The sequence below is a fragment of the Heterodontus francisci genome, chromosome X, assembly GCF_036365525.1.
Source record: "Heterodontus francisci isolate sHetFra1 chromosome X, sHetFra1.hap1, whole genome shotgun sequence".
In the NCBI taxonomy this organism is placed as follows: domain Eukaryota; kingdom Metazoa; phylum Chordata; class Chondrichthyes; order Heterodontiformes; family Heterodontidae; genus Heterodontus; species Heterodontus francisci.
This window is the reverse complement of record NC_090421.1, coordinates 12650836-12673554: the sequence shown is the minus strand read 5'-3', so window position 1 is coordinate 12673554 and position 22719 is coordinate 12650836. Positions and strand designations below refer to the sequence as shown.

Genomic DNA, 22719 nt, shown 5'->3' with positions numbered 1-22719 from the left:
ATCCCTGATCGGCCCTACCCTCACTCTGGCCATCCTCTTGTTCCTCACATAAGTGTAGAAAGCCTTGGGATTTTCCTTAATCCTACCCGCCAAGACTTTTTCATGTCCCCTTCTAGCTCTCCTAAGTCCATTCTTCAGTTCCTTCCTGGCTACCTTGTAACCCTCTAGAGCCCTGTCTGATCCTTGCTTCCTCAACCTTAAGTAAGCTTCCTTCTTCCTCTTGACTAGCTGTTCCACATCTCTTGTCATCCAAGGTTCCTTCACCCCACCATCCCTTCCTTGCCTCATCGGGACAAACCTATCCAGCAGTCGCAGCAAGTGCTCCCTAAACAACCTCCACATTTCTGTCGTGCATTTCCCTGAGAACATCTGTTCCCAATTTCAGCTCCCCAGTTCCTGCCTAATAGCATTCTAATTACCCCTCCCCCAATTAAATATTTTCCCATCCCGTCTGCTCCTATCCCTCTCCATGACTATAGTAAAGGTCAGGGAGTTGTGATCACTATCACCGAAATGCTCTCCCACCGAGAGATCTGCCACCTGGCCTGGTTCGTTGCCAAGCACCAAATCCAACATAGCCTCCCCTCTAGTCGGCCTATCTACATATTGAGTCAGGAAACCTTCCTGGGCACACCTGACAAAATCTACTCCATCCAAACTATTTGCACTAAGGAGGTTCCAATCAATAATAGGTTAGATGAAGTCGGGTGGAATGAGGCTTGTGTGAAGTATAAACATCAGAATGGACCAGTTGGGCTGAATGGCCTGTTTCTGTACTGTAGTGGCTGTCAAACTCACTGGTATTTAGTTCCTGGGTCACTTTTGCCAGCTTACAAAAAGTAGGAGTAACATCTGCCTTTCCCCAGTCCCCAGGCACCTCTTATTCAGTGATTTCTGGAAAATTTGTGCCAGAGTTCCTGCATTCTTCTCCATTATTTCCTTAAGGATCCTTGGATGCATCTTATTCGGCCTCCAAGAATTATTTGCCATCAGTTTAAACAGTGGATCGACAACCAAACTGGTCGTAATGTGAATAATGTCACAACTTACCCTGCAACACCTTCTAGTTCCTTTTCCAGGTCAGTTCTTACTTGTCTTTCTCCTTGGTAAAGACAGAGATAACAAGCATATCTACCATTTTTGCAGCCCATGTAGCGTCAGTTGCCATGTCCTCACCCAATCCCACTTTCAGTGACCCACTCCATCCCTTGTTTTTCTTTTTCTCTTAATATAACCAAAACAACTTTTTAATATTATTCTTCACTTCTCTTACCATATTCGATTCATTTTTTTCTTCACCATTTTGATGCCGTTTTTACACTCCAGATATGCCTTTTGGTATTGAATATATCATAATTCTGTCAATTTTCCTTCATGACCTTAAATGCTTTTTTTGTCTTCATGAGTTGCTTGGCAGTCCCATTCAATCAGGCAGGATTGCCTTCCGGTTAGATACCTTTGCTTTGCACGGTTAAACATTGATCCATTGCATTCAGAATCATCTCCTTGAAGAAACTCCATAGTTTGTCCACTCCCTGGGCCATTTTCAAACCTTCCAGAACCACTCTGATAACAACAACAGCCTACATTTATATCACACCTTTAACATATTAAAATGTCCCAAGGCATTTCACAGGAGCGATTATCAAACAAAGGAGATATTAGATCAAATGACCAAACACTTGGTCAAAGAGTTAGGTTTTTAAAAGTGTCTTAAAGGTGGAGAGAGAGGTCGAGAGGTTCAGGGAGGGAGCAGCTGAAGGCATGGCCACCAACGCTGGGGTGAAGAAAGTTGGGGATGCAAAAGAGGCCAGAATTGGAGGAATGCAGAGATCAGAGGGCTGTGGGGCTGGAGGAGGATACAGAGATAGGGAGGGGCAAGGCCATTGAGGGATTTTAAAACAAGGCTGAGAATTCTTTAATTGATCAGGAGCCAATGTCGGTCAGCAAGCACAGGGAAAATGGTTGAATGGAACGTGATGTGAGTTAGGATACATGCAGCAGAGCTTTGGATGAGTTCAAGTTTATGGAGGGTGCAAGGTGAGAATCCAACCAGGAGAAAATCGGAGCAGGAGTAGGCCATTCAGCCCATCCAGCCTGCCCCACCATTCAATATGATCATGGCTGATCATCCACTTCAATGTCTTTCCCCCACACTATCCCCATATCCCTTTATGTCATTGGTATTTAGAAATCTGTCAATCTCTGCTTTAAACATACTCAATGACTGAGCTTCCACAGCCCTCTGGGGTAGAGAATTCCAAAGATTCACAAGCCTCTGAGTAAAGAAATTTCTCCTCATCTCTGTCCTAAGTGGCTTCCCCCTTATTCTGAAATTGTGTCCCCTGGTTCTAGACTCCCCAACCAGGGGAAACATCTTAGCTGCATCTACCCTGCCTATCCCTTTAAGTATTTTGTAGGTTTCAATGAGATCACCTCTCATTCTTCGAAACTCTATATGAGAATACAAGCCCAGTTTCCCCAATCTCTCTTCATAGGACAGTCCCACCATCCCGGGAATAAGTCTGGTGAACCTTTCTTGCACTGCCTCTATGGCAATAATATCCTTCCTACGGTAAGGGGTCCAAAACTGCACACAGTACTCCAGGTGCGGTCTAATCAAGGTTCTATACAATTGAAGCAAGACTTCATTACTCCTGGACTCAAATCCTCTTGTGATAAAGGCTAACATACCATCTTCTTTGGCCTCCTTATCTCGAGAGACAATGGGTAAGTGCCTGGAGGTGGTCAGTGGTGTGTGGAGCAGCGCCACACTTTAGCCCCGCCTTTATGGCTGCCCGCCAGCTCTGGCGAACGCTGGCAACTGACTCCCACGACTTGTGATCAATGTCACAGGATTTCATGTCGCGTTTGCAGACGTCTTTAAAGCGGAGACATGGACGGCCGATGGGTCTGATACCAGTGGCGAGCTAGCTGTACAACGTGTCTTTGGGGATCCTGCCATCTTCCATGCGGCTCACATGGCCAAGCCATCTCAAGCGCCGCTGACTCAGTAGTGTGTATAAGCTGGGGATGTGGGCACCTCGAGGACTTCTGTGTTGGAGATACAGTCCTGCCACCTGATGCCAAGTATTCTCCGGAGGCAGCAAAGATGGAATGAATTGAGACGTCGCTCTTGGCTGACATACGTTGTCCAGGCCTCGCTGCTATAGAGCAAGGTACTGAGGACACAGGCTTGATACACTCGGACTTTTGTGTTCCGTGTCAGTGCGCCATTTTCCCACACTCTCTTGGCCAGTCTGGACATAGCAGTGGAAGCCTTTCCCATGCGCTTGTTGATTTCTGCATCTAGAGACAGGTTACTGGTGATAGTTGAGCCTAGGTAGGTGAACTCTTGAACCACTTCCAGAGCGTGGTCGCCAATATTGATGGATGGAGCATTTCTGACGTCCTGCCCCATGATGTTCGTTTTCTTGAGGCTGATGATTAGGCCAAATTCATTGCAGGCAGCCGCAAACCTGTCAATGAGACTCTGCAGGCACTCTTCAGTGTGAGATGTTAAAGCAGCATCGTCAGCAAAGAGGAGTTCCTTGATGAGGACTTTCCGTACTTTGGACTTCGCTCTTAGACGGGCAAGGTTGAACAACCTGCCCCCGATCTTGTGTGGAGGAAAATTCCTTCTTCCGAGGACTTGAACGCATGTGAAAGCAGTAGGGAGAAGAAAATCCCAAAAAGCGTGGGTGCGAGAACACAGCCCTGTTTCACGCCACTCAGGATAGGAAAGGGGTCTGATGAGGAGCCACCATGTTGAATTGTGCCTTTCATATTGTCATGGAATGAGGTGATGATACTTAGTAGCTTTGGTGGGCATCCAATCTTTTCTAGTAATCTGAAGAGACCACGTCTGCTGACGAGGTCAAAGGCTTTGGTGAGATCAATGAAAGCAATGTAGAGGGGCATCTGTTGTTCGCGGCATTTCTCCTGTATCTGACGAAGGGAGAACAGCATGTCAACGATCGATCTCTCTGCACGAAAGCCACACTGTGCCTCAGGGTAGACGCGCTCGGCCAGCTTCTGGAGCCTGTTTAGAGCGACTCGAGCAAAGACTTTCCCCACTATGCTGAGCAGGGAGATTCCACGGTAGTTGTTGCAGTCACCTCGGTCACCTTTGTTTTTATAGAGGGTGATGATATTGGCATCGCGCATGTCCTGAGCCTTACATACCATGAGCCTTCCTAATAGCTTGCTGCACCTGCATGTTAGCTTTCAGGGACATATTGACAAGGACAGCCAGGTCCCTTTGTACATCTACACTTTCTAATTTCTTACCATTTAAGAAATACTCTGCACATCTGTTCCTCCTACCAAAGTGGATAATCTCACATTTTTCCACATTATATTCCATCTGCCATGATCTTGCCCACTCACTAAGTCTGCCCAAATCCTCTTGAAGCCACTTTGCATCTTCCTCACACACACATTCCCACCTAGTTTTGTGTCATCCGCGAACTTGGAAATACTACATTTGGTCCCCACATCCAAATCATTGGTATATCTTGTGAACACCCAAGCACTGATCCCTACGGTACCCCACTAGTCACAGCCTGCCAACGTGTGAATGACCCGTTTCTTCCTACGCTCTGTTTTCTGCCTGTTAACCAATCCTTAATCCATGCCACTATATTACCTCCTATCCCATGTGCTTGAAATTTGCTAACCAACCTCCTGTCGGGGACTTTATCAAAAGCCTTCTGAAAATCCAAGTATACCACGTCCACCGACTCCCCTTTATCAATTCTGTTAGTAACATCCTCAAAAAACTCCAACAGGTTCGTCAAACATGATTTCCCATTCATAAATCCATCTTGACTATGCCCAATCAGATCATTATTATCCAAGTGTCCATTTATCACATCCTTTAGAATGGATTCCAGCATTTTCCCAATGACTGATGTAAGGCTAACAGGTCTGTAATTCCCTGTTTTCTCTCTCCCTCCCTTCTTCAATAGTGGGGTGATATTTGCTACCTTCCAATCTGCAGGAACCATTCCAGAATCTATAGAATTTTGGAAGATGATCACCAATGCATCCACTATCTCCATAGCTACCTCTTTCAACACTCTGGGATGTAAAATATCAGGTCCCGGGGACTTATCAACCTACAGCCCCATTAATTTCTCCAATACAACCTTCTTACTAATACTAATTTCCTTCAATTCCTCATTCACCCTAGTCCCTTGGATCTCTAATTCTGGGAGATTTCTTGTATCTTCCTCAGTGAAGCCAGACACAAAGTAATCATTTAGCTTCTCTGCCATTTCTCTCTTCCCCATTATAAATTGTCCTGACTCTGCCTGAAATGGACCCACATTTGTCTTAACCAAATGTTTCCTTTTTACGTACCTATAGAAGCTTTTACAATCTATTTTTATATTTTTTGCTAGATTACATTCATATTCTATTCTCCCTTTCTTTATCAGTTTCTTCATCCTCCTTTGCTGTATTCTAAAATCTTCCCAATCCTCAAGTTTACTACTATTTCTGGCAACTTTAAAGGCTTTTTCTTTCCATCTTATACAATCCTTAACTTCCTTTGTTATCCACGGTTGACTGCCTTTACTTTTGGGGTTTTTGTGCCTTGAAGGAATGTATAGTTGCTGTAAACTATGTAATATTTCTTTAAAGACTATGCATTGCCTATTTACTGTTATACCTTTTAATGTATTTTCTCAACCCACCTCAGCCATTTGCCCCTCAAACCTTCATAATTTCCTTTGTTCAAATTTAACATCCTGGCTTCAGATTGAACTAACTCACTTTCAAACATAATGTAAAATTCTATCATATTATGGTCACTCATCCCTAAAGGTTCTTTTACAACAAGATTATTAATTATCCCTTTCTCATTACATAATACTAGATTTTAAATAGCCTGTTCTCCAGTCAGTTCCCCAACATACTGCTCTAGAAAACCATCCCTAACACACTCCAGAAACTCGTCCTCCACAGCGTTAGTGCTGATTAGGTTTACCCAGTCTATATGCAGATTTAAGTCACCCATGATTACTGTATTACCCATGCCACATGTTTCTCTAATCTCCTGATTAATACCATGCCCCACACTACCATTACTGTTTGGTGGCCTATAAACAACTCCAACCAATGTTTGCTGCCCCTTGCTGTTTCTTAGCTCCACCCAAACAGATTCCACAGTTTGTTCTTCTGATCTGAGATCCTCCCTTACTAATGTACTGATCCCATCCCTTATTATCAGTGCAACATCAGCTCCTTTTCCTTTTTGCCTGTCCTTCCTAAATGTCAAATATCCTTGAATATTCAGTTCCCAGTCTTGGTCACCCTGTAGCCATGTTTCCGTTATGGCAATTAGATCATACCCATTTACCTCTATTTGAGCCTTTAAATCTACCTCGTTGCGAATGCTGCTTGCATTCAGGTAAAGTGCCCTTAGCCTTGTCTTCTTGACATTCTGCTTTCTAAGCCTAGTTGATGCTCGCCTTTGTTTCACCTGCCTTCTAATGACACTTGCTACTTTTCTACTTCCTGTTACCAGCTTTACTTACTTCCAATTTGAACTACCCCTCAGGTTCCCATCCCCCTGACAAGCTAGTTTAAACCATTCCCAACAGCACTAGCAAATCTCCCTGCGAGGATATTAGTTCCGGTCCTGTTAAGTTGTAGCCCGTCCATCTTGCATGCTTCTAACCTGCGGTGTGACCACCTCCCTAAACGTGCAATCCACGTAGTCCTCCACCTCGCGGATGCAGAACGGTGACTCCAGCCGCTGCTCGAGTTCCGAAACCCGGAGCTCAAGCTTCTGGAGCCGGTGACACTTCCTGCAGATGTGTTCGTCTAGGACACGTGGTGCATCCATGACTTCCCACATACCGCAGGACGTGCATTCCACTTGGCCAAGCTGACCTGCCATAACGTAACTTTAAAAAATTTTCATTACAATGAGAAGTAAAATAACTTACCAGTTACTCACCAATCGACTTCTTCTTCTGTACTGAAGAGAGAGGCAGCTACTGGAGGCTGAAAAAAGGTAGAAGAAAGAAAGAAAGCAACCCCTCCCTCACACACCAAACTCCGACTTTACACTCTGTGCACTCACATTTTTTTCTTAATTTATGTTCCCCTCCTTCCCAAACTCCCTCAATTACCAAACTCCCTTCTTCGCACTCTGTGCCCTCCAGTAGCACTCAATGCAGACAAGCAGCACTGAGAGTCCCCTGAATTTATACTCGGAAAACAATGCTGTGTCAGCTCTGCTGGAGCTCTGCTAAAGCTCAGAAACCAGTTTAAGCTAGCTACCTAATTAACGAACTACATGTACTCTTAAAGTGTTTGTCTACCCCTGTTTAAAACTGCAAGAAACCTAACTTACCTCTTAACTGAAACAGAAATTTCAATTAATTGCTAGATGTAAAAAAACTAGTCTTGAGAGATTAACCCTTAAAATTCACTCATTTACCAAACTCCCTTCTTCACACAGTGCAGGACATTGGAATAGTCAAGTCTGGAGGTAACAAAGGCCTGGATGTGGGTTTCAGTGGCAAATGAGTTGAGGCGGGGTAGAGACTGGCGACATTACAGAGGTGAAAGTAGGCGGTCCTCTTAAAATTTGCTAATTTTGTTTGGGCTTTAGTAATTTCTCCAATCCTTGCTATGTCAAATGTGATCACTTCAACTTAAAGCCTCACCCACTTTTGTGATGGAGGTTTGATCGTCAATCAAATCGAGAAGGTTTTCTCCTTGTATTGGCTCTTTTACAAATTGTGTCATTAAACAGCCTTTCACATTTTTGTCCCAGTCAATTTCTGGTAAATTGAGATCGCTAGTGATTATACGTAGTCACTTAGTAGTCACCTTTGTAAGATTATTACGTAACTAAAAGTTACTAACCAGAGTACTAATTGTTAAAATCTAGCTATTATAAACTAACAATTGACGTATTATTATAAAATAACATTTAGCTTTATTAGAACCCTTCTTTGTAGTTCTAGTCAGTGGAACTTAGGAAATAGGGCACAGTATAGAAAAGATGTCAAAGTAGAGGGATTCTGGGAGATTATGTCAAGTTTTAAAATGCTTACTTGCAGTAAAATGGTGAGACCTTAAGAGTAGACAGCGAAAACAGCTTCTGTGTAGACTTGTCTTGTAATGCGATAAGGAACCTCGGAATGTAAAAGCATTGAGATAAAGTAGTCAATACATCAACACACTTACGTAAATCTGAAATGTTAGCAAACATCACAAAATGATCCTTGGTTGGTTAAGAAAGACATCCTTTAATACAAGACTAATCACTGATTGGGAGAAGGGAGGGTTAATTGGAAAACTGCCAGGATAAAAGAAGTCCTGTCTTTGACCCTGTACGGCAGAGAATTTTCGAACAACAAGAGACAAGATACAGAGACCGACCAAAAACTTGAAGACCAAAAGCTGCAAGAGAAAGAGTCGTGCGCTCTGCTGTCCAGTCTCTAAAATAGGTAATATCTGTGTTCGACTGTTAATCACTGCCTGAGTTTGTGACGAATAGTTTATCTGAAAACTTAAGAAACTTGTCTTTACCTTTATCTCAATAAAGTCGATTCACAACAAGCTTTGTGCTGCCATGTCCGTTCCCAACTTAGAAGGGGGCATAAACCACCCCTATCTTATCAAATCTTACACCTTCCTTATCTTATCCCACTTCCCAATCAAGGCCTGAGTAGAGCGGGGTGGGGGTGGAACGTCTATAGCATAGCCCCCGTAACAGGGGGTAGGTGGTGGCGTAGTGGTATTATCACTGGACTAGTAACCCAGAGACCCAGGGTATTTCTCTGGGGACATGGGTTCGAATCCCACTGTAGCAGAAGGTGGAATTTGAATTTAGTTAATAAATCTGGAATTAAAAGCTAGTCTAATGATGGCCATGAAAACATTGTCGATTGTTGTAAAAACCATCTGGTTCACTAATGTCCTTTAGGGAAGGAAATCTGCTGTCCTTACCTGGTCTGGCCTACATGTGACTCCAGGCCCACAGCAATGTGGTTAACTCTTGCATGCCCTCTGAAATGGCCTAGCAAGCCACTCAGTTGTACCTAACCACTACAAAGTCAATAAAAAGGAATGAAACCGGACGGACCACCCGGCATCAACCTAGGCACCTGAAACAACAACAGCAAACCCAGCCCTGTCGACCCTGCAAAGTCCTCCTTACTAACATCTGGGGGCTTGTGCCAAAGTTGGGAGAGCTGTCCCACAGACTAGTTAAGCAACAGCCTGACATAGTCATACTCACGGAATCATACCTCACAGACAATGTCCCAGACTCTGCCATCACCATCCCCAGGTATGTCCTGTCCCACCGGCAGGACAGACCCACCAGAGGTGGTGGCACAGTGGTATACAGTAGGGAGGGAGTTGCCCTGGGAGTCCTCAACATCGACTCCGGACCCCATGAAGTCTCATGGCATCAGGTCAAACATGGACAAGGTAACCTCCTACTGATTACTACCTACCGCCCTCCCTCAGCTGATGACTCAGTACTCCTCCATGTTGAACACCACTTGGAAGAAGCACTAAGGGTGGCAAGGGCACAAAATGTACTCTGAGTGGGGGACTTCAATGTCCATCACCGAGTGGCTCGGTAGCACCACTACTGACCGAGCTGGCCGAGCCCTAAAGGACATATCTGCTAGACTGGGTATGCGGCAGGTGGTGGGGCAACCAACACAAGGGAGAAACATACTTGACCTCATCCTCACCAATCTGCCTGCCGCAGATGCTTCTGTCCATGACAGTATTGGTAGGAGTGACCACCACACAGTCCTTGTGGAGACGAAGTCCTGCCTTCACATTGAGAATACTGTCCATCGTGTTGTGTGGCACAATCACTGTGCTAAATGGGATAGATTTCGAACAGATCTCGCAATGCAAAACTGGGCATCCAAGAGGCGCTGTGGGCCATCAGCAGCAGCAGAATTGTACTCAACCACAATCTGTAACCTCGTGGCCCGGCATATCCCCCACTCTACCATTACTATCAAGCCAGGAGACCAACCCTGGTTCAATGAAGTGTGAAGGAGGGCATGCCAGGAGCAGCACCAGGCATACCTCACAATGAGGTGTCAACCTGGTGAAGCTACAACACAGGACTACTTGCATGCCAAACTGCGTAAGCAGCATGTGATAGACAGAGCTAAGCGATCCCATAACCAACGGATCAGATCTAAGCTCTGCAGTCCTGCCACATCCAGCCGTGAATGATGGTAGACAATTAAACAACTAACTGGAGGAGGTGGCTCCACAAATATCCCCATCCTCAATGATGGGGGAGCCCAGCTCATCAGTGCAAAAGATAAGGCTGAAGCATTTGCAACAATCTTCAGCCAGAAGTGCCGAGTTGATGATCCATCTTGGCCTCCTCCTGAAGTCCCTGGCATCACAGACGCCAGACTTCAGCCTATTCGATTCACTCCGCGTGATATCAAGAAACGACTGAAGGCACTGGATACTGCAAAGGCTATGGGCCCTGACAATATTCAGGCAATAATACTGAAGACCTGTGCTCCAGAACTTGCTGCACCCCTAGCCAAGCTGTTCCAGTACAGCCACAACACTGGCATCTACCCTGCATTGTGGAAAATTGCCCAGGACCTGTCCTGTACACATAAAGTCCAACCTGGCCAATTACCGCCCCATCAGCCTACTCTCAATCATCAATAAAGTGATGGAAGGTGTCATCAACAGTGCCATCAAGTGGCACTTGCTTAGCAATAACCTGCTCAGCGACGCTCAGTTTGGGTTCCGCCAGGGCCACTCAGCTCCTGACCTCATTACAGCCTTGGCTCAAACATGGACAAAATAGCTGAACTCAAGAGGTGAGGTGAGAGTTACAGCCCTTGACATCAAGGCAGCATTTGACCGAGTATGGCATCAAGGAACCCTAGCAAAACTGAGGTCAATGGGAATCAGGGGGAAAACCCTCCGCTGGCTGGAGTCATACCTAGCACAAAGGAAGATGGTTGTGATTGTTGGAGGTCAATCATCTGAGCTCCAGGACATCACTGCAGGAGTTCCTCAGGGTAGTGTCCTAGGCCCAACCATCTTCAGCTGCTTCATCAATGACCTTCCTTCAATCATAAGGTCAGAAATGGGGATGTTTGCTGATGATTGCACAATGTTCAGCACCATTTGTGACTCCTCAGATACTGAAGCAGTCCGTGTAGAAATGCAGCAAGACCTGGACAATATCCAGGCTTGGGCTGATAAGTGGCAAGTAACATTCGCGCCACACAAGTGCCAGGCAATGATCATCTCCAACAAGAGAGAATCTAACCATCTCCCCTTAACATTCAACAGCATTACCATCACTGAATCCTCCACTATCAACATCCTAGGGGCTACCATTGACCAGAAACTGAACTGGAGTAGCCATATAAATAGCGTGGATACAAGAGCAGGTCAGAGGCTAGGAATCCTGAGGCGAGTAACTCACCTCCTGACTCCCCAAAGCCTGTCCACCATCTACAAGGCACAAGTCAGGAGTGTGATGGAATACTCTCCACTTGCCTGGATGGGTGCAGCTCCAACAACACTCAAGAACCTCGACACCATCCAGGACAAAGCAGCCCGCTTGATTGGCACCCCATCTACAAACATTCACTCCCTCCACCACCGACGCACAGTGGCAGCAGTGTGTACCATCTACAAGATGCGCTGCAGCAATGCACCAAGGCTCCTTCGACCCTCACCTTCCAAACCCGCGACCTCTACCAACTAGAAGGACAAAGGCAGCAAATACATGGGAACACCACCACCTGCAAGTTCCCCTCCAAGCCACACACCATCCTCACTTGGAACTATATCGCCCTTCCTTCACTGTCGCTGGGTCAAAATCCTGGGACTCCCTTCCTAACAGCACTGTGGGTGTACCTACCCCACGTGGACTGCAGCGGTTCAAGAAGGCAGCTCACCACCACCTTCTCAAGGGCAATTAGGGATGGGCAATAAATGCTGGCTTAGCCAGCGACGTCCACATCCCATGAATGAATAAAAAAAAATAGTTTACCTCTGTTAACTATGATCCATGTCCTCTGTTGAAGGAAACTAGGTTCAATCACACACCCTTGCTTGTCTCAGTTGGTGATGCCAAAAGGCTTGGACAGAACTCCACTCTACCAAGCATTCCATCATGGAACTCCTTCTTGATTGCAACCAAGACATGATAAAAGGGCACATTTAAGCTGGTGCAAGATTGGGGGAGGTGGACAGAGGAAAATCAGGACCAGGGCCGCAAGCTTCACAGGAGGATAATTAGCCACAAGCTTTACCCTCCAGATTATGGCCTCATTTCACTTACTGTCGTGTTGTCACCTAATAATATACTACGGCCCGTGGTTTATGGTTCACTTAGAGGAGTTAATAATAGATAATAAGAAAATGGCGGATGAAATGAACAAATATTTTGCTTCTGTCTTCAATATAGAGGATACAAAAAACTTTCCAGTAAAACCTGTAAATCAGGAGGTGGAAGGAAGAGAGGAACTTGGTGAAATTACAATCACCAGGAAAAAGGTACTGTGCAAACTGATGGAGCTGTGGGCTGACAAGTCCCCAGGTCCTGATGGACTTCATCCTAGGGTTTTAAACGAGGTGACTAATGAGGTAGTAGATGCGTTGGTGTTAATTTTTCAAAATTTGCTAGATTCTGGAAAGGTTCCATCAGACTGGAAAATAGCAAATATAACCCCTCTATTTAAGAAGGGGGGTGGGGGAGGCAGAAAACAGGTAACTATATGCCAGTTAGTGGGGAAGGTGTTAGAATTGATTATTAAGGAGGTTCTTGCTGGGCATTTAGAAAAACAAGATATAATCAGGAATAGTCAGCATGGTTTTGTGAAAGGGAAATCATGTTTAACCAATTTATTGGCGTTCTTTGAAGGAGTAACATGCACTGTGGATAAAGGGGAGCCTGCTAACGTACTGTACTTGGATTTCCAGAAGGCATTTGACAAGGTGCCACATAAAGGTTATTATGCAAAGTCTGAGCTCATGGTGTAGGGGGTAACATATTAGCATGGATAGAAGATTGGCTGGCCTGACAGAAAACAGAGAGTATGCATAAATGTGTCCTTTTCTGATTGGCAGGAAGTGACGAGTGGAGTCCTGCAGGGGTCTGTGCTGGGGCCTCAACTTTTTACAATTTATATCAATGACTTAGATGAGGGGAGCGATGGCATGGTAGCTAAATTTGCAGATGACACAAAGATAACTAGGAAAGTACGTTGTGAAAAGGACATAAGGAGGTTGCAGACCAATATAGATAGGTTAAGTGAATGGGCAAAAAACTGGCAGATGGAGTATAATGTGGGAAAATGTGAAGTTGTTCACTTTGGCAGGAAGAATAAAAAAGCAGAGTATTTCTTAAACAGAGAATGACTGCAGAATTCTGGGGTGCAGAGGGATCTAGGTGTTCTAGAGCGAGAGTCACAAAAAGTTAGTATGCAGGTACAGCAAGTAATAAAGAAGGCTAATGGAATGCTATCCTTTATTATGAGAGGAATTGAAAATAAAAGTAAGGATGTTATGCTTCAGTTATACAGGGCGTTGGTGAGATCACATCTCGAATACTGTGTGCAGTTTTAGTCTCCTTATTTAAGGAAGGATGTGAATGTATTGGAGGCTGTTCAGAAGAGGTTTACTAGATTGATACCTGGAGTGAGTGGGTTGTCTTATGAGGAAAGGTTGGACAGACTGGGCTTGTTTTCACTGGAGTTTAGAAGAGTGAGGGGAGACTTGATGGAAATTTATATATACTGAATGGTATTGACAAGGTGGATGTGGAAAGGATGTTTCCTCTTGTGGGGGAGTCCAGAACTAGGGGGTCACTGTTTTAAAATTAGGGGTTGCCATTTTAGGACAGAGATGAAGAGAAATTTTTTCTCTGAGGGTTGTGCGACTTTGGAACTCGCTGCCTCAGAATGTGGATCATTGAATATTTTTAAAGCGGGGCTAGATAGATTCTTGTTCGACAAGGGAATCAAAGGTTATCGGAGATAGATGGGAGTGTAGAATTTGTAACACAGGCAGATCAGGCTTGATCTTGTTGAATGGCGGAGCAGGCTCAAGGGGCTGAATGGCCTACTTCCGCTCCTAATTCATATGTTTGTAGATCATCGCCTCCCAGTGGAGTGCGGCACACTAAATACTCAGCATCTAAAGAGATGACAGTCATTTTGGTGTTTAATAAAATATTGGAAAAATCCACCATACAACATTGCCCTTTATAAATGATTGTTTATTTACAGGCATGAATTTTCAACAGAATCACATTGGCAAATCAGACACAACAATTAAGGATCAGTAGAATCGTGAATGGTTTAAACACACTGCCAGTGCTTAAGCATTGTCAGGTGAAAATAAGCTTTCAACTCTGAAACCCACTCTGCCCCTCAGCTCTCTTGGGTATCTCAATTATGCACAGATAGTCCCTAGCATTTTTTTCTTTTCCCCTGTTCTCCTGAAGGCGTTGACTGGTACAGTGCCATAGCTAATGGGCAGGTCAGCATCTCGCACAAGTGGCCAATCTTCATGTGTGAGGAAAAGTGGCGAGTCTTGGCAAAGTACTTGACCATTAACTTGACCATCTAATTGAGGTGTCTACAATGATTAAAGGATTTCAGAGGGTAGATACAGGGCAACTGTTTCCTCTGGGTGGGGGAATCCGGAACAAGGGGGCATAACCTTAAAATTAGAGCTAGGCCATTCAGGGTTGATGTCGGGAAGCATTTCTTCACACAAAGGGTAGTGGAATTCTGGAACTCCCTGCCCCAAAAAGCTGTTGAGGCTGGGGGTCAATTGAAAATTTCAAAACTGAGATTGATAGGTTTGTGTTAGGTAAGGGTGTTAAGGGTTACAGAAACAAGGCGGGTGGATGGAGTTAAGATACAGATCAGCCATGATCTAATTAAATGGAGGAACAGGCTGGAGATGTTGAAAGGCCTCCTCCTGTTCCCATATTCCATTGGGGGCACTCAGATTAACTGTAACATCATTGCCTTCGTTTGCAGCAGAGGTCAGCTAACTCAGCAGGAACTGGGGTGGGGGTGGAGTTGTAGGGGGCAGTGAATCAAATCTGGGAACTTCCCGGCCTGTTTGATTCAGTTACACAGTCCACGATGCCGTAGGGAATCTTGATGTTAATTGGCTTTAATCACAGTCTTATTTGAAAAACAAAAAGTTAAAAATTTGCGAAATAACGCGAATTTCCTTCTAAACAGGGCCCCATCCCGGCAATAAGCAACCAATTGCTACTGTAGCCAAGGCCACTCATGAAACAGCAGTTTATTGAAGTCAAGTCAAATTTTCCTGAGTAAAATGAAAGGGGCACTGCCTTCATGAAAAAAAAACATCTGGCAAACCTGCTTTGGGGGGCGGGGGGTGGTGGGCAGAAGAGAAAGGTCCACCACATGTTACTGTTGCCAATAATATTCGAGGCAACTGCCATGTGTTTCGTTGTATTTTATGTTTGTAAACAAAGGAAGCTTCTTCCAGCAGCATGCAACCTGGAGCAACACTGGTGACGCCCATGATGCCCAGCTTAATCAAGGTTGCCAGCTCAATCACCCTGCCCATGCAGACACGGGCTTCGTTCTTCTCAACCCCAACTTCCATACCTCCATCTCCAATATTGTGTTGCCAAACACTTTCATGAAGAAGGTGCCCCTTTAACCAATCACTCCACATCATCGGTCTTTATCTCATTCACTATCACTGTGACAGCCCCGATTCACTCTGCACAACTCACGAAAATCTTATCTGGGTTAGATAATGGCAAATGCCAACTTCAGTTGTGGGGGAGTGAAAGCTGACTTTCCGGCTTTTAAAGTGTGACCTGTCACTTGAACCAGAGAGCGATTTGCTTTAGATAGCCATTTTGATTCAGTCCCTAAGAAGCCATTTTATACAGCTTGATCTGTAGCTGTATTCAGTTAGCAAAATGCTACACCTTTTAGATTAGAAAATAAGTCTCATTCTCCATTCTAGCTTGGAAGAACCTATCTATTTCATTTCGAGTATCCTTGAAAGGCCACTGTGGTCATGCAGGACCTTGAAATTGTCCTTTAAGTGCTTGGTTACAGCGATTATTGAGCAGAAAGTCCACGGGAATCTTTCATACCCAAATTGTCGTGCTTTTCTGTGATGATGCTTCCTAAAAAAAGAAAAATAATCAAATAGATACTTTCAAATCTTGTGGATTGCTTTTCAGTGATTCAGATTCAGCACAGGCCATCCATTTACTATTCCTGTTTAAGTTGAGTTCGTACACTGGCTTGCTTCCTGTTCACTGAACATGAGCATGTTGACTTGTGGAAGGAGCAGAGCTAGAAAATGCCGCTTGCTAGTCACCAGTGGCAGCTGCTTCCCCATTGTGGCAATCTGCTGGCATCTCCACTTAATTCTTTCTCTGCTTTCTTGACACACCTGATTCTCTGCCGTCCACTGCAGCTTTTCACTACCCCATAGGCTAGTTCCTTGTATGAACAAATGGGGTCAATCAGGAGAGAAGGATAATAGCTGACCAAGCGTTAAATGAGTAAAGCAACAGTTGTAACAGGAAATTTAATATGTAGACCTGTGAAGGTCAAGTCTAGGATCCAATATAAGCCTCTACGAAGCACTACGCAAGTTCTCGGTACGGGTGTGTGGTGATCATGGTTATAAGAATATATAGAAGTTGCAGAAAAGATTCAAGGAGAAAAACAATGTTTTAGGTCACTTAATTATGGGAAGAGGCTGAGGAACTGTGAGAAAACACAATTAAGAACAAGCCAGTAGGCCCATCAAGCCTGCCCATTCCACTGCCCATGTACAGCCCGCTGATTTTGTGATTTGTTACCGTTCTGATCTCCTCAGAAATAGGTGCTTTCACTGCCTGTGGGATGTTTTATGCAAAATTGCAGGCTACAGGCAGAAGATCATGCAACACGTGGGCAAGTAGTACAGGTTTGCAGGGTTTTGCGCTGCAGCAAATCATCACCCTGCTCACCACCACCCCGTACTGAACATGTGTTAGCGTCTTTGGGAGGCTCCCAGCACGAACGGCACCTGGTTTGTAAATCGCCTTTTTTGTTCTGCGCTTGGTACTCAAGCGCTTTCCTCAAACATTGCGCACTGCAAAGCTGAACTAGCAAACCTTTTGCCATTTATGCCGGCCAAGTAGCATGGTACCTGCTTGGGAAGCGTCCCCATTGCAGGTGGCTCATAATTGGCTCCTCATTGTCAGGAACTGTACACTTTGCGCCCACTCATGAAGTCAACTGTGTTGAAGACAGGCGATTCTGCCGCTTTTTCCATTAAAAAAACACGTCCCGCTCAATCCTCTTTGCCCCCATACCTTATTATCCCAAATCCTGGAATCGTTCCTTGTCTATCTTCTCTGAACCCTGTCAATGTGTTTATAGATTAGAAAAACCTTTCCATTCCAGTGACATGCCCTGGAAATATCTCCTGAGTTTTGACTCGCTTTATTGACATGAGCTTTGCACTAATGGAGTGATGAGGAATCATATTGGACCCATTCCGTTCTCCACCTTTACTCTTGCTTTGTCTTTTCCAGACTGCTTACCTATGTTTGTGCACATGCAACCCTTAAATATCAGAATACGCTGTCTACCAGCTAATGGCCTTCTTAGAAAGTCATACAACGGGCTATCTGGAGAACTGCATTCAGTTCTGGGCACCGCATCTCAAGGCGGATATGTTGACCTGCGAGGGGATGCAGCACACATTCACCAGAATGATAATAGGGCGAAAAGGGTTAAATTATGAGGACAGGTTTCATGGACTATGCTTGTATTCCCTTGAGTATAGAACATTAAGACATGATATAATTGAGGTGTTTAAGATGATTAAAGGAATTGATAGGGTCGATAGAGAGAAATTATTTCCTCTGGTGCGGGAGTCCAGAACAAAGGGGCAGAACCTTAAAATTAGAGCTCAGCCATTCAGGGTTGATGTCAGGAAGCACTTCCTCATACAAAGGGTAGTGGAAATCTGGAACTCTCTCCCCCACAAAGCTGTTGAGGCTGGGGGAGGGGTGGGGGGTCAATTGAAAATTTCAAAACTGAGATTGATAGATTTTTGTTGGGTAAGGGGATTAAGAGTTACAGAACCAGGGTTGATAGAGTTACGATACAAATCAGCCATGATCAAACTGATTGGCAGAACAGGCTTGAGGGGCTGAATGGCCTCCTCCTGTTCCTATGTTCTGTCACCAATGGGCACGGCATGGAATTTTGGTTTTGTTTGCTCCTGACCTCATCATTTAAATCTGTTATTTTTTTCTTTTAAAGATCAGTTTGGGTTGACCAGCCTCTCCCTGAGAGATAATAGGAGGGGTCGAGGCTTTAAGGGGGAAGATAGTCCTATGAGGGCGGGGCTTGCCAGCCCTACTTTTTTCCCACCAGCCCATTTCAAAGTAGGACCCTTACACATTGGGGATCATTTTCATGTAACCCACCCGGCAGGAAGTCGAAGGGATCCTGTCTGTCACTCATAAGTCGATGGACAGTAAAATCAGACTGGGCGGGTTAGGTTGGAGTTACCCCAACCTGAGTGTTTCCTCTGACTGCTTCCCGATATTTCAAGCTTTAGACTGTGCTGACTGGACGCTCTCTGCCACTGCCGGGCACTGCAGGGTACATTTTATATTATTTGGTGCTGATCAAACAGCTACCAGTTACTTTATACTACTGTTATTTGTTAAAAATATGAGTCTGGGAGGGGCAATCCTTCCTGTGTTATTAGTGGTGCCCTCTCTAAGGTGGCACGCTTGGCGATGTGTCATGTGACTGGGGAAATGCAATAACAGGGCTCTTTCACTATGGACATTTCCTCCCATCGGGATCCAATGCCCCTGGTCTTAAAAATAAGGAGGGATTCAAAGTTCAGCTGTCAAGAGGCAGCTACTGTGTGAGGCAGTATTTTAGGGGAAGCGGGGAGGTGGTTTGAAGCTGAATAAAGCCTGTTGAATTAAATTTAACCTGATCTTGTGCTGCACTCTGCCTCGTGCAGAAAATCTTACAGAATGTGTCGGGAGGGCCAAGCTTAGGGAACAAAAACAGGTGAGAACTCCTTCAGAAAGATTGTTACCTTCATCTGCTCTACGTAGACAACAGCATCGTGAACTGTTACAAAGATCTGCTCTGGACGAAGGTGGTTAAGTAGGCCACTACACGTCAATATTTTCAAAACATCTTCTGGAAAACAAAGAACAAAGACATTTGTAACTGCAGAAGAATCACTGAACACATATTTAGAAGGGCCTGAGTCCTTACATTCGAACTGCAGCCTTTCTCTAACTCTCTATAATCTAAAATAAAAGCAAACTACTGCAGATATTGGAAGTCTGAAGTAAGAACAGAAAGGGCAGGAAATACTCAGCAGGTATGGCAGCATTTGTGGAGAGAGAAACAGAGTTAACGTTTCAGGCCTCTCGTCAGGACTGGAAGAAGTTGGAGATTTAACAGGATTTAAGCGAGTAATTTAATCCACCCTATCACAGACCTTCTCTTCTGTTCTTTCCACCTCCCCCTTTCCCTGCCTCTGTACTTGCTGAAACTGTTAAATCTCCAACTTCTTTCAGTTGTGATGAAAGGTCACTGACCTGAAACGTTAACTCTGTTTCTGTCTCCACAAATGCTGCCAGACCTGCTAAGTATTCCTAGCATTTTCTGTTTTTTACCTCTATAAGTTAATACTGTAATGGTTTGATTGCTTTCAGTTTCTCGATGTCTCAAAGTTTAGGAGGTCAATGGGATGAGGAAAGTAACCAAGCTAAAGGTGATTGATTTGACCACCTTCCGTGTCAGATTAAGTTCCTTGGGTGTAAGCTCATTATCCAGCTTGAATTGAGGAAGAGTGTTCGAGTGAACTGGGAGGAGGGCAAAAAGAGATCCAGCATGAGCTGGGGGAAATTAGAAGTAACATTTCTTGCCCTCTCTCAGTGCAATTCCTTGGCCATCAAGGCTTTCCTCTCTCTGAATTAATTCCCCACCTCGCTCTCTTTCATTCTCCATTAACTTTCTCTTTCTCTCTCTCTGTCGGTCTGTTTCACTCTGTCTGCGAGTCCATTCCCTGCCCCTGGAACTTTCCTGTTCTGCATGTGCCATGCAACGCACCATATGGCACATTTATCTCTTCTGCCAGGTCATCAGGGGAGCTCTTTCAGACGACTTAAATTACACTGAAGTGGATTGTCAGATCGCCATAATACAATCAATTCAATATCCCAAGCCAAAACTCAACTGATACCTAAAGGAAGACATCTTAACAGATGATATGGCATGGAGATCATGTTACTGTAATACTTACTGTTGCATTCTGCTAGATAGACCCACATGTTGGCTTTCTGACACTCCACACACATCTGGAAAATAAGACCATTGGAGCATGTAAGACTAACTGTTAATTTTCCGGAGCAGTGCCCCTGAGCATTATATTTACTTGAGACACCCCACTGGCATCTTAAGGGGAAGCTAGATATATATGTGAGGAAGAAAGGAATAGAGTGAAATGCTGATATGGTGAGATGTAGTAGGGTGGGAGGAGGCTCGTGTGGAGAATAAATACTGGCATGGACCAGATGGGCCGAGTGGTCTGTTTCTGTGCTGTAAATACTTTGTAAGGTTCAAGAAAGGACAGAAGGAACTTGGGGTTGGTTGGAGTGTGGGAGCTTCAGACTCTGTTCATTTGTGACCTGTTTTCCTGATATATAAATATTCTGATGCAATATCATGGTGACATTTTAATGATAATTTCAGCTTCTTGTGTTTAATTTTGACAAACTTTAAAAGGGGTTCTTTCCACCTTTACCGGCTTACTCTAAGTTGCCAATTGGATCATTTGCCCATTATAAATCCCACATTAGAAATGAAAGTTGAGTGGGTTTTTTAAACTGGTGGAAGAAGTTAACCAGGGTAAACCCTGGGGGCTATTGAAACATTGAGGGGGCCGGAACTTTAGGCCCCCCCTCCCCCACAGGAGCGGGCTGGTGGTGGGGGGCGGGGGGGATTGTAAAATTAAGTGGGAGGTGGGGTGTCTGTTCCCGATGCCTTCCTGCCCCTGCTGCAATTTTCCGAGGGGCAACGGCGGGGAGAAACGGCTTGCTCGCCCCAGGCCAATCAAGGCCCTTAAGTGGCTAATTAACTGCCACTTAAGGGCCTCCTCCTGCTGCCACTGGTATTTTACCAGCAGCCGGCAGGCGCCTTAGGCCCCCAGAATGCCACCAGGCAAAACCTGGCAGCCTCCTTGCGGGCTTGGGGGGGGGACCCTCCTGATTGGGCATCCTGTCCCCCACGAAGGGGCCTTCCCCCCCGAAGTCCCACCTTCCCACCACTGAAATACAGTACTCTACCCTCTCAACCAACAAACCAACCCCCACCCCCCCTTGCCTTGCCGCGATTGTCCCCGGCGAGGCCCCAAAAACTTACCTTTCTTCCGGGGCCGGCTTCCATGATCCTGTTGTGGCTGGGTGCAGTCCTAGCAGTGGCCACCACTCCCAGTGGTGTTGCTGGGACTGAGAGCTGCTGGCCCACTGACTGGCCGACAGCGCTTGAAGGTGGGACTTCCTGCCTCAGATGGGTGGAAGTCCTACCTGAGGCCAATTACGGTCCTGGGCCACGTAAAATCGTAGCGTGGCTGCCAGGCCTGGCAGAGGCAGGTTCGCCCTTGACTTTTTGGCCAGTGGGCGGGGCCTCCCACCCAACGTAAAATTTCGGTCGTTGTATTTATGTCCCCTAATTCTACATTCAAAATGGAAATTCAATAGTCTACTTTATATTTACATTAACAGCTCCTCTTTGTCATTTTAAAACCTTGGATCACATTCCCTGTAACTTTTTCTTGTGCCCAAGGAAAACACGCTTAGTTGAGTGAGTTTGTCGGGGTATGATAGTGTACTTGTTATGCTACTGGACTAACGTACCCAGCATGCGAGTTCAAATCCCATTTGTGGCCAGTTATCATAACTGAATTTCTTGGCTACTCCTGGGAAAACAATGACTACAAAAGGTCCCAGATGGTTGTAAAAATCTAACTAGCTCACATCGTGTGACTCCAGTCCCATTTCAAGGTCGACCTTTTATGATTTCTCAAGTGGTCTAGCAAGCTAAGAAGTTCAGTAAATAGGGCTGCAGCAATACAGGAAGGCAGCCCACCATCGCCAGGACAACTAGATCTGACCTTGCCTGCATTACCCATATCCGAAGAGAAAGTAACAAAACAAAATGCTCCAAGATGGTTTTGTCTGAACCCTCACCAACGCCTCGTTGTCATTTGAAAGGATGGACATCCAAAAGTGTCCCCAATACAGTGATCTAACAAGCTTGAACCACCTCTTTTGCCCTGTAACCAGATGCCAATGATCTACTTACGAGTACTGGGTAAACAGCTTCATGCCAACTGGGCATGCTCACTGAATGAGCGGACGTCTTTCTCTGGAAAGCGCGATTTCTGACATGCTCACATTGAACTGTTGCGAATAATTTGACCTCTGAACTTTGCCCCTTTTTGTGTGGGCTCTGCAGTCAGTTGATTACCTGAACAAATAATCTCGCTCCAGCTGTATCAATAAATATGACGCTACTACAGTCGATTACCACTGACTGAATCTTTTCATCCTGCGTACCTGCCAGACAAAGAGCGACATATACATTAGTACTTAAAAAGACACTGCTGAGCTGTTAAAAT

At 45.1% G+C, this 22719-nt stretch overlaps 1 protein-coding gene across 7 annotated transcripts in view; it reads right to left on the bottom strand.

Annotated features, from left to right (window-relative positions):
• slc26a10 (solute carrier family 26 member 10) overlaps positions 1-22719 on the bottom strand; it is a 249493-nt gene that overhangs the window by 151069 nt on the left and 75705 nt on the right. For 2 of the 7 annotated variants that reach the window (XM_068024698.1, XM_068024693.1), the window contains 4 exons: positions 22569-22657; positions 20344-20398; positions 19123-19229; positions 16202-16502 (listed from right to left, as the gene is read on the bottom strand). In XM_068024698.1, the coding sequence (XP_067880799.1) occupies positions 16374-16502; positions 19123-19229; positions 20344-20398; positions 22569-22657 (380 nt within the window). In that variant the 3' untranslated portion in view covers positions 16202-16373. Of the gene's footprint in view, positions 1-8075; positions 8157-14230; positions 16181-16200; positions 16503-19122; positions 19230-20343; positions 20399-22568; positions 22658-22719 lie in introns of those variants that run through there. The other 5 variants (XM_068024696.1, XM_068024697.1, XM_068024699.1 and 2 more) reach the window with 5 other exon arrangements.